We start from the raw sequence: 13,159 nt of genomic DNA on the forward strand, positions 1-13,159 counted from the left end.
TTTGTTGAATGACCATCTGTCAGAGATGTTCTAGTGAGTTAGATGATTTCTAAGATTCCTTCCAATTCGGTGATTTCATGATATCTGCACTGCAAATATGTTGAGATGCTTGAAGAAGAAAGAGTACTGGAGCAGTTATCTCTTCTGCTCATATGAGATAATTACAACTTTTTTAAACCTAAAAACTGAAGTGTTACAACAAGAGTTGACAGAATAAGAAATTATGCATGAGAAAAAAAAGTTAGAACAGCAAGCCCATGGATGTGAGAGAAATGAGAAATAAGAGGTGTAGGAGATATTCAGCAGCAATGCAATACTGAAATGCCTTTCAGCACCCTATAGAAGAAACAGCCTCTCAATCTCTGGGAAGCTACAGCCCTGAAAAGCACAGGGGTTGTGCTGCTATCAGTAAAAAGATAAGAAAGGAAGTCATTATAATTGGTTACTCTAGGGCCTGTTGGATTGACTGACTCATGAAGGGTATTAACTTCTGGGAGCATGGATCAGGCAAATGATGGAAAAGCTGCCAAGACTTTCATAGTCCATAGAAGAGGACTAGAAAGGGGAAGAGTAATATTCCAGCACAATGGCTAGTTATAGAAATGGTGTCAACAGGAAATATTGACTTTCAATATGTCCACTGATGAAATAAACAAAACATGTTTAGTTTAGGTCAAGTTCCTTATAATGTATACAGTAGTTCCAGCACTCCATGTTTCAACTCATGTACCACAGACCAGAAATTTACAAACTTGATTTTATGTCCATTTACAAGGACTATTAATGGACTATTTTAAAGCCCTACAGAATTATAACTGCATTTGTAAGCTTAACCTTCTCCTCTTGTACAATGGTGTATCATAATGGTTTGTCAGTCATACTAATACTTAACAGTTTTATAAATTTGTGTGTACAATAGTATGGGCTGGTGTTTTACTCTGATCCTTTCATTTTATATAGATACTAAACCTTAGAATACCTTACTGAGCCAAGCATGTCTGATCAGAACAACTTTAAGGTGAATCAGGGGTATACATGGACAAAGAACTTAATGTAAGAACCAGTATACTGTAGAAATAAGAGAAATAATTATTAAACTGGATATATTCAACCACTCAATGAAAAATCAGAGATAACATTTTCTTATGAAATTCATGTCCTTCATTTTCTATATATTAATATGAGAAACTATGAGAGATAAACCAGATAAGTTTAGTACATATGATTTAATAGATATAACTGAGAACACTGGGGTGATTTTATGATTAGAACACAGGAAGTCAAGGATACAACTTGTTCAAAATGAAAAGATTTTATAGAAAGAGAAGCAAAATTGCACTGTATATTAAAAAAAATAATGCACAGAAGTTCAAGGGAATGAACTTGGCCTTACTGAAAGCATCTAGACTAAAATAAGTAGAAGAAAGAATAACAATAGACATTGTTGTTGGTGTCTCCTACCATCACCAAACCAAGAAAAATGTGGATGATGTTCTCCAAAACCAAACTGCGAATCTTTCAAAGAAACATGAGATATTAGAACTTTAATTACCTGACATCCATTGGGAGGCACTGCCAAGCATGGTTCTTCCAGGAAATGCTGTATCTGTCTTTCTCATTACTTTATCCTTCAAAAGGTGAAGAAAGGTATAATGGGATCTGCTATTCTTGACTTGATCCTAACAAATAGGAAAGATTTAGTTGATGAATTGAAAGTAGTAGGAACATTGGGAGAATATTGGACATTAAGGGAAACTAAAACTAAATGTAAGCAAACATGTATCTTAGACTTCAAGAGGTAGATGTTAACGAATTCAGAGCAATGATCAATAGGTTCAGAAATCAGAAGATGCAAATGGGAAAATAAATTCATCATTGGTGGGAGTTCCTAAAAATGCAGTACTAAAAGTACCATTGCAAACAGTTCCGATGAGGGAAAAAAAGGGAAGACACTAGAAGAAGCTACACAAAAAGCTTAGTAAAGATCTGAAAATAAAAATGAATATTCATAGGAGGTGGAAAACTATAAAGTCATCATGAAAGAGCACTTATAGGTAGTCTGGTATTGTACAGATTGTGTCAGGAAAGCTAGAGTTCAGAACAAGAATAAGATTAGTGAAGGATACTAAGACCGCAAAGGGCTTTTTCAGTTATGTTCTTAAAAAAATGGAAATAATATATCAACTGTTCAGTGAAAATGGTAAATAATAATAGCTAACAAAGAAAAAGCATAACTACTAATTTGGCTCGGTGTCCTCTGAAATGCATTCTGCCAAGGGGCTGTAAAGAGTTGACTGAAGGGGCAGGATTTCATCTGAAAGCTGACAGAAACCAGGCATAGAACACCAATTGACCCTGAATAAATTTAAATCTCCAGAACCTGATGGATTGCATCTTAGGTGACTGAAGGAATTTCTATCCATTATCTTTGAGAATGTGTAAAGTACCAGATAGCTAGAGGAGGTAAAATGTTTTCTGCCTTCTTCAAAGCTAGAAAATAGAGTCTACGAAAATAGAGTCTGGTAGAAAATACAGGTCCATGTATTTTATTGTTGTGCTTTCTGGCCCATAGGCCATAATAAAGGTTTGATTTTGAAACATGGATAACTGGGAAAATTTTAGAGCAGATGATAAAATGACCATTTGTAAATACCTAGAAAACAATTTACTGGTTGCCAGAAGTCAGTATGGATTTGTCAAGAAGTCATCACACCAATCTCATTTCCCTTATTTGATTATGTAATTTCCTTAGTAGATCATGGGAGTAATGCAGACATAATATAATTTGATTTTCAGCAAAACACTTGATAAAGTATCCTGGAACATTCTGTAAAGGTGAGATCGCAGGTCCATTGGAAGGAGCCACAGCTGGCTTGAAAGACTGCTCACTGACAAAGATTGTACGAAGAGTGCTCACTGACAGCCTCTCATTAAACTGGAGTGAGGTACGATTGGAGTTAATTGCAACCTGAATTAAAATCAGTAATATGATGCAGCTGCAAAAAAGGCAAAGCCAACAGAAGTATAGTTTACATCAATAGAAACAAAGTTTCACATTACCAGAAGTAATAATTCTGTTCTCTTCTGCACTGGTCAAGCTGCATTTTCAGGAGCATATTTATTACTGGGCATCATGTTTCAAAAAAGATTCAGAAAAATTACAGTACATGGAAAGAAGTTCTGCAAGGATGATCAAAGCTCTGGGAATTAAGTCTTACCAGCAGAGACCGAGGGAAGTGGGCACCACTGAGAAAAGGAAACCAGAGAGGGACTATGACAGCATTTTGTGAGTACCTGAAAAGTTGTCACATAAAAGACCAAGATCGTTTTTTTACTGTCTTAGGATGCAGGGCACAGAATAACGCTCTTGTTACAGGAAGGCAGACTCTAAAAAATTCTTAATGGTAAAAGCCATTTGACAGTGGAACCAATTATCAAGGGAGAGAGCTTTCCTTTGCTGGATATCTTCAAGTGGAGACTGGACGGCCGTCTGTTTGGATGATTTAAATTGATTCCTAACTCGGTAGTGGGATAAGTATTAATGGCCGAAGTGGTCCCTTCCAACTCCATCAGTTTGTAGTTCCCAATGTCATACCTTGTTTTTACACTTACTCATGCATTAATGGTAAAATAGTCCATGTCCCTTCATGTCTGTCCATCTGATGAGTAAGCAGAACTGTAGGCATTTCCTTTTAAGAAAACATATTTAATGAACCACAGAGCAATAAACACTTTAAATGTGTTAAAAACAGAATACTTTGTTTCATGTTTTCCATAAATAACGTAATTTGTAATTAAGCATTCCTATTCATAAATAACAAAATTATTTTCAAACACAAGAGTATTTTCTAAGAAGAATAAGAATCTTACCTATTCAAGCAAGTAAATTCACATAGGAACCTTACTGAAAATAAACCTTACATTCCGAATCCACTGATATTTAGAATACAGGCATTGATAGAGTATGCACAAAATCCTGAAGGTAAATGAAATGCAAATACTAGGCATAAAAGTAGTCCAAGCATGTATCAGCTGCTAATCCCAAAGGATATACCTCAGCATTTGTGAGATCTGTAAAAAAGCAACTGAGTTGCAATTCTACCTTCATTAAATTCCTTAAGCTTGATCATTCTTTTAATCTACAATGGAATGTCTAATGCATAGGCAAAATGCTGTTTTTGAACACCTAGTGAAATTTGAAATAAAAGGCTCAAAAACAGTATAAATTAAGTGAAAGACATTTTTACCATAGATAGCAAAGAATGCCTTTGTATTTTATTGTCTTGCAGAAGCTGAACGTGCAGATACTATTAGGAGTTATATATCGCAATCCCACTATAAATGCATTAGAACATTTATTTAGCTTTAAAAGCCTACCCAAAGGAAGCTACAGAATTAAAAACACATACATATTTTTTTTGGTATCAAATGCACCTCCAGGTTTAATTAATGCAATTTGAATACATTTGGTTGCCACTAAAAGACACTAGGCAGTTGCAATAGTCAGCCTAGGAGTTAAATTTTGATCTGAGACTGGGAGTCAGAATCATATTTCAAGTACACTGATTAAAAAAAAGATCAACAGATGTATGTGTCAGGTTAGAGACAACTTAATAAAACCCAAGGTACATAAACAGATATTTTTGCAGAGACATAGAAAAAAACATTACATGGTATGTATGAATGAATGAAGACCACTAAAATATGTCTTCCTCTGAGGAAAAAACTACTAAAAAAACCTCATGTCTGTGAGAGATGCATCTAAACATTGCTCAAAGTTATGTACAAAGAGTGGTAGATCTTCTTTTAAAGAGTTTATATTATTTTTCTTACTCCCCTTCTTTTCATAACTTTATTAAATTGTATTTTTTATTTTGTCTGGTTTCACTGTATGTCAGTTTGGAGTAGGGTTACCAGACATCTGAACAGACAAAGGAAGACAAGGACAATTGGAAAGGAGGTCAAGGGTGTGGGGGGAGGACACACTAACTGTTTAACTTTCTTGGCATCTGCAACAAAAATTACAGTGAAAAACTGCAGGAAAAAGGGTACTTAGGACCACATGCATAAACAATTACTTTTTCCAGCATCAGAAAGACTGGTTTTTCAATTGCAGGAATGTGCTAGAGCTGGTTAGGAGGCAAGAGCCTTCAGTGGGTAACTGATTAAAGTCTTGTCAATTTCAGGCAGCAGCACAAGCAGGCCAGAGGGTCCTAATCAAGGTCACAGGGTAGAGCTTGTTGATTTGCAGTTAGGGTTTGTTGGAGAAGTGCTGTGCCACTGAGAAAAGCTGCTCACAGGAAGAGATACTGAAAAAGTCAGATAATACAGTATTCGATTTTAAGGCTATGCCTGCTGGACAAAGGACATGAGGACAAAGGGAGGAGATCCCCTCCTTTTGCTGGATGTCTGGTAACCCTAGTTTGGACTCATGAGGTGCACAATATATGGGGAAATTTATGTTAAGGCAATGTATGTAACAAAAGACTACAGTGATATTTGCATTAGGACAAATTATTATGTGATCATGTTAATTATATAAACATTAAAGTGCTATTTTAGACTATAAATTACTCTCATTTTTAAATTAGTAGAGAAATACTAAACTGTAGAATATAAACCAGAAATCTTTAGAAATAGAAAATGAAAAACGCAAGGACAATTATTACCTAAATCATGCCTAAGTAGGTGGAATAATTTTATAGCTGTTAACTGTAATAGTTCCACTTATAAGCTGTTTACAGTTTATTGACACAGAACAACATTACAACTTGCATGTTACTCTTATGATACTTTCTGATGTGATCATTTGATATAATTTTAGTGTGCTTTCAAAATGTTGCAGACTTACTAAAATCCTAAAAAATATATATAACCATATAAATGCTGTATTATATATTTAGGAGGAAGAACTGAAGATAATACTATTCTGGCAATTTTCTTATGAACAGAACTGTTCTCATAACTGAAAATAGTGAAGTTTGTTAAATATTACACATAGAGTGGAAGCAGTGCTTAAAATATGAAAATTTTCCATTTAAAGAAAATAAAATGTTGTCAAGTAGATGCTATTTTGGAAGGATCAAAATTGAATTACCATTTAGACCTTCCAAATATGCCTTGAATGTAAATGAATAGCATAATTGCAGGCATGAGGCCAAATTGCACTATATGTAGCAAACAGTGAGTAATAAGTGGAATTTATAGGATTCTAATCATTTAATGAGAGCCAGTTTGGTGTAGTGGTTAAGGCACCAGGCTAGAAACCAGGAGACTGTGAGTTCTAGTCACGTCTGAGGCACAAAGCCAGCTGGGTGACCTTGGGCCAGTTGCTCTCCCAGCCCTAGGAAGGAGGCAATGGCAAACCACTTCTGAAAATCTTGCCAAGAAAACTGCAGGGACTTGTCCAGGCAGTCTCCAAGAATCGGACATGATTGAATGGATTTTTTAAAAATAGATCATTTAACATTTGTGGTCACTGATAGTCTGAATATATCAAAGGAGCCTGAAAAAATTAGCCCAAGCCTTAAGAATTAAAATAAATTTCATAAATCCAGAGCAACTAACTCACATAGATCTCATAGTTCATTTACTATCTTGGTAATTTAGAAGCATTCTGTACGGAAAAAAATTAAATGGAAATATCTGAAGTCACAAATATTTAAACAATTAAAGATTCATCGTAAAATATCTGAATAGTCCAAGTTGCTTCCTACTGCCATTAACTTGATGTAAAACTTTTTTTTATATGTATTTTGATCTTTGAGGGCAATGCAAGACAAAGCACAGTATGAAAAAAATGCACTCTATATTTATCTCTAAATACTAAACCACAGTATTTAAATATGTATGATAAACAGTTGTTTTAAATAATACCAAATTATAATCACCACAGCATTACAGATTTGGATATTTTTGCAGCATATGCAATATTATATCATAAGTAGAATGGCACCATTGCAAAGCAAATCCTAATATAAAGGATTAGTCCCTAGTGCAGCCAAAATATTCTCAGAAGGCTATAGCAATTGAACATCTTAAATACTATCACCAGTGGTATATTGGAGCCTGCTCATACAGCTCACGAGAGCTGATTGTTAAGTTTTCGGGAATTTTGTGAGCTGGCTGAGAACAGAACTGAGCTATCCACATCTAGTGCACCAGTCAGCTATTCCATGGCTAGCAGGGCAGAAACAGCAATGGAGCTGGCAGAGCCAATTCCTAAACATATACCAGCATCCCACTGACTACAGCCTTTTGTATACCATTACACTGGACCATCAACACTCTGTGTAACATTCTGTCATTTATATATTTATTCATTTATTTGGCTTGTAGGCCATTCCGATCACTGATGACTAAATGGCACACATACTCAACAACTGTAAATTAAGTTAAAAAATAACACGATTCTTGAACCTCTGGCTACCACAGTCTGTATTACATTGGTTGAGTGTCAGTATAAATTATTTTTGTATGTTGATGATATTTGGACAATTTTGGATCAGTATTCTATTTCTTTGCCTAACTTTATAAAGGTTGTGCAGTATTTGGAAATGTGTTCTGCTTATAAGATAAATTGAGATAAAACTTGCTTACTTCCCCATGGGCTCTAATATATCAGTACAATTATGTGAAGATATGGGTTTTATGATTTCTACTGATTAAATATGTGGGGCTTTATATACCCGAAAATACTTCTAAATATGTGGAAATAAATATGCTGAAACTTTTAGAAAGGGTTGAATTGGATGTTATTAGATGGTTTAAAATTCCTTTAAGCTTGAGGGGGAGGGGGAGTTAATGTTATTAAAATTAATATTGTCCCTCATTTGATTCATGTTCTTAGAGGTATTCCTAGCTTAACGTCAAATAAATATTTCCTTTTGATGGATAAGTTATTTAGGAAATTTATTTGGGATAGTGGACCACCAAGGTCTTCCTTAGCTAAATTGAGATTATAATTTGAAGATGGTTTTAATTTATTTGATTTGCAAAAATACCATGGGTCTAATATTTCATCAGTCACCCGTTGGTGGAATGAAATAATGGAATATTATTCCTTATGAGCTAAGTTGGAAAGTTATGATCTATTTCCTTAGCAATCATGGCAAGTGCTTAGAACAACATATAGCAGAAAAAGTGTTTTATTTCCAGGAGTATGAGTGGTGAAAAATCTTTGGGCGATATTGGGATGTAAATTGTGTTTTGATAATGCGACTCATGAATATTTAACTCTTTGGAGAATTCTACTTTGAAAATTGGTAGTAAATCATTTTACTGGAAAGCTTGGGCGGAAGCTGGGATCTTGACTTTAAATCAACAACTATGTAATCACTTTTTAAGGGTTTTTCCTGACTTCAGTTCGACTTTGGTCTTCCCAATTCACAACAGTGGAGGTATGTTCAGCTTAAGCATGTTCTAATGGATCAATATGGACCAGATGCTTTGGCTCCCTCAAAGGCACCTGAGTTGCTTTGTTACTTCATGGAATCCATGACAAAAATAAAACCTGTAACATATCTTGATCAAAAGCTCAAGAATATTTTTAAAGTGGACATTTCTGGGATATTACAAACAAGGACTAAAGAACTGGAATTTCTGATAAAGCCACAGCACTGGCTTCCTGTCCTTAAAAATGTTAAAATGGTATCTACAGATTTGAGATTAAGGTTGATTCATCAAAAGTTTTATTTAGGCTGTACTGGACTTCCCAAATAATGTATGTGAAAGGACAGGCATCAGATTTTCTATGCTGGAGGTGTAAAAAATGTGAGGGCTCACTGACCCATAGGATATGGGCATGTGATCATTTAGTAGTTTGGGGGGAAAGTGTATTAGTGTATATTAGTAGACTTATTGGAAAAATCTTTAAATGTTAAAGATGTTAATGTAATGTCGAATTATATATCAAAGCTTTGGAATTTGACTTTTTATCAGGAAGCATGGGGCTGGCAAAAAGAATTATATTAAGAAACTGGAAAAGTGATATTATTCTAGATGTCAAGTTATGGTTGTTGGGAATTGTGGTTTATCAATTTTGGAAAAGGCAATATTCTCTACTAATCAAAGGAAGCAGCAATATGTGTCACTGCAGTATGGCAGAGATTCTGTGATATCTTACAATAATATCTTGTATTGTATAGCAGTGAATTCATTGGTAAACCAGTGGCTATAGATAAGTATAAAAGATTAGATTTTTTTCCCTTTTTTTCTCTTAGTTTGCATTTTTAGTTTGTACTTTTTAAATTTCCTTCCTTCTTTAAGATTAAAGATTGTTTTGTTAAAAAAAATAAGATTATAAAAAAAAAATTTAAATAACACAATTACAATATGAAAATCAAATTACATCTACACATATAATACTTGGAACACCAATTACATTAGACAAATACTCCAAAAAAGAGGAAACAACATTAAAATGTCCCAACTTCAGAGGCCTTCAGGTATAGGCAAGTTTTAATGGCCTTCCTAAGTCAATATTGGCCAGAAAATGGCCATCAATATTCAGATTTCTAGAGGATGCTATTCCACAGAAGAGGGCAAGAATTGAGAAGGCTTGCTTCTGTGAGCCCTGTTGATGACTTTCCCTAACAGAAGGAATTAGAAGAGAGCCTGCACTTCCGAATCTTACTGGATGGGAAGATATAATCAGTCCCAAAGATTCCAAGGTCCTGAGCCATGTAAGATTGTAAAGGTGACTATCAGCACCTTGAACTAAACCCAGAGCCAACAGGAAACCAGTGCAGCTGTTGAAGTAGTGGGGTGAAATGGGCAAATTGAGATGTGCCTGTGACTCCTACAATCACTGCATTCTGGACCAGCTGTAGATTCCAATAGGGGTTGTCACTGGTGCACAAGACGGAGCTGTGTCCTCCTAGCTAACTGCCACCTGCTCATCAGACTGGAGGTGTGAGTTAAAGACACCCAAATTGTGACTCATGCTTCAGTAGCAATCCAAATTGTTACACCAAGAGATCCTGCATACAAATGTAATAAAAATATGATGCTGCAGATCATGTTTTAAAATGTATCCATGACTTCATAAACCATGTTTTATTATGCATTATGGACAAACACTGTGGCCTTGTGCCCCACCCATCCATTCCAGTATCAATGCAGAAATACTGGTCTGCATTTAGCTAGAATTCATTTTTATCTTTCACCATATTTTTATTTCTTGTTCTACAAATACATTGAGTAGCATATATCTATATATAAAATAAATATGAACTAGTACTGCATGACTAAACTACAGAGTGGCATATTACAAAGGGTTTCATTTCAGTCCACTTCATGATGTTAACATGTAATTAATCTAGGGCAAAATGGTAATCCTTATCCCACCTATATATTATTCTCAGTATTGCACATTATAATTTTTATATAATAGTTCATGTGCAGGTTCATCTGCGGGTTCATCCTCCCAGCCAATAGTAAAAGAATATAGATGGATGTTCTGTATTTAAATTAAGAGGTCTTAAGCAGGGATGCGGTGGCGCTGCGGGTTAAACCACTGAGCTGCCGATCGGAAGGTTGGCGGTTCGAAACCGCGCGGCGGGGTGAGCTCCTGTTGCTAGTCCCAGCTCCTGCTCACCTAGCAGTTCGAAAACATGCAAATGTGAGTAGATCAATAGGTACCGCTTCGGCGGGAAGGTAACGGCGTTCCGTGTCGTCATGCTGGCCACATGACCCGGAAGTGTCTACGGACAACACCGGCTCTAAGGCTTAGAAACGGAGATGAGCACCACCCCCTAGAGTCAGACACGACTGGACTTTACGTCAAGGGAAACCTTTACCTTTACCTTTAAGCAGGGTGCATTCCCATCACCTACTACTGATTATGTTTAATTTCAGGGACTGAAGCTGCAATCTTACACATGTAAAACAGGTGTTATACAATTGAATTACAATTCCTGTCATGTCAGGAGCAAAATTCTTCAGTTCACTTGATGTGTATGGAAGAGAGATGGTGTATGGAGAATGTCCATATGGAATGGACTCTGGAGAATATAACAATTTCACGTGAAGGCACTAATAATAGCTACAGTGTGACAGTAATAACTTAGCCCAATTTATTTTGGTATGTTTTATTCATCATTATTTATCATGCAGATAAAAAATGTCTCTCTTCAATATAGTAGTTCTTTTCAGAATAATAATGCAGCCCATTTTTTCTTCTACTTAGCTATACTATGTATACATCTACATTTAACATTTCTAAATGAATGTAGTAGAAAAAATGTTTTATTACTGTTTATTCATTTATTAGTTTGTGTTAATATACTGTAGTAAACAAGTATACTGTAAATATATTGTAGTAAAAAAGGAATGCAGAAAAATTAACAATCCACTAGCAAGGCAGATAGAAACTATGTAATATTTTGTAATTATAGTTACAGAAACAGTGGATTAATCCCAAAACAGTGGATTAGTCCTTGAGGATGGGGGCTTTTTCTCTGGTGTCCTGACTGCTTTCGCTGGGCTATAATTGCAGTAGCCTGGAGTCAAAAGATTATCGCTTGTTGCCGAATGGATTGCAGAGGTGATTCACTGGCTGGGGTTCCCTGGTCCTGGACTTCCCTCTGCAAGTGAGGTTATTGTATGAGACGAATGGAAGGCTGCTTCTGACCCTACCCAATGAAGGATTCACAAAAACTTCTTACCAAGTGAAGAACAGTGGCCACAAAAAGGCCATTAATGAACTTGAGCATATGAGGATGCTGGGGTAAAGATGCCACCAAGCCTTTGAGAATACAAGGCACTGCATCATGAAAAATTGCTGATCGTACTTTGTGCCTTAAGATTCCCCTCAGCTCATGATGCCCTATTTGTACCTAAGTTACATTAATTTTCTGCCCTTTATCTGTATCATCTGCCATATGCAGGAGGAGGAGGAGCTTGAAGAGGTTACTAAAAACAGCTTGACCACAGAGACCCAGTGTGAAAACAGAAATGAGAATTCTTTGGGAAGTTTGCTTTCTTGCCTTATTAGCTGATTGTGGTGTTTGCTGGAGACTGGCTGGAGATCCATTATTGGATCTCCCATTTTATCATTACAAATGCCATGCTGCTTTCCATGCTAGAACTGTTCTCCTTCTGGAGGCTCTGCTCAAGGCGGGAGGTGAAGACAATTCCACAATGGATGTGGAGCCATTTCTGGAAGAGGTCAACCCAGGGATTTTTCTGGCCAATTATTTCCCAGTTTGTCTGCAACTGCCTATTTTACTGAAGTTTATACTTCTATCCCAAAATCGATAGGGTGATGAAAGGGATCTGCCACTGGATTCAGGTGTGTGAAACTCTGTCTACCAACTGGCAGCAGGAAGTTGCAGGAATGGCCAAATCTTTCTACAGTTTTAAACTCAAGCTGACTTTCCCTCTGCTTAATTGAACAGTCTACTTTTGCAAGCCCATTCCCCTCCCCCCACTTTTTCTTAAGAAACAAGGTGAAGGTCTCTCCATATGTACCTTCACTGAAAAAACAGAAGGATTAAGACCCAGACAAAGCTGATACCAAGGAACCAGCAGCAAGGAAGACTATAGCTCCTGACCCTGAACTGTAAACCTGAGCTCAATCTGGCAGTATTGCTGCAGCCATTCTTAAAGTCATATGGCAGAGCATTTGAGCCCTGAGTTACACAGAGAGGTATCTTGGAAGCTAGAATCTACTTAAGAATTTAAAATGTTCAAGGAGACAATTTTGCCAGTGTTTGGCCAAGTAATGTCAGCTGCACAATGGTTTCATTTCCAGTTGTAAAACCCACGCTAAAAGCATGCCTTCCTTACAAGAGCTCTATGTTCCAATACCATTTTATCATACCCCATAAGAAAGGATATTTCTAATTCCCTTGTATCCCATCATCTGCAACAGAGAGCCAGTGGTTGACTAGGTTACTTGCATAAATCAGTTTGCAAGTTTGGGTTTCTTAGGTAACAATTGGCTGAATACACACTGCACTAAGCAATAAACCATGTCTTACAAACCATAATAAGGGTCATGTAATATGTTAAGCCAAAACCAAACATTATGGCTTGTTTGTTGTTGTTTATTCGTTTAGTCGCTTCCGACCCTTTGTGACTTCATGGACCAGCCCACGCCAGAGCTTCCTGTCGGTTGTCAACACCCCCAGCTCCCCCAGGGATGAGTCCGTCACCT

At 36.4% G+C, this 13,159-nt stretch overlaps 1 protein-coding gene and 1 pseudogene across 1 annotated transcript in view; one reads left to right on the forward strand and one right to left on the reverse strand.

The window, feature by feature from the left end:
* The window catches only part of B3GLCT (beta 3-glucosyltransferase), a 69,335-nt gene that overhangs the window by 31,382 nt on the left and 24,794 nt on the right, over positions 1 to 13,159 (reverse strand). Inside the window, exon 5 of the mRNA XM_063305710.1 lies at positions 3,613 to 3,689. Coding sequence (XP_063161780.1) covers positions 3,613 to 3,689 — 77 coding nt within the window. The remainder of the gene's footprint in view (positions 1 to 3,612; positions 3,690 to 13,159) is intronic.
* On the forward strand, positions 9,422 to 12,394 carry LOC134498260 (bifunctional apoptosis regulator-like; annotated as a pseudogene).

The sequence above is a fragment of the Candoia aspera genome, chromosome 5 (assembly GCF_035149785.1).
Source record: "Candoia aspera isolate rCanAsp1 chromosome 5, rCanAsp1.hap2, whole genome shotgun sequence".
NCBI lineage: Eukaryota > Metazoa > Chordata > Lepidosauria > Squamata > Boidae > Candoia > Candoia aspera.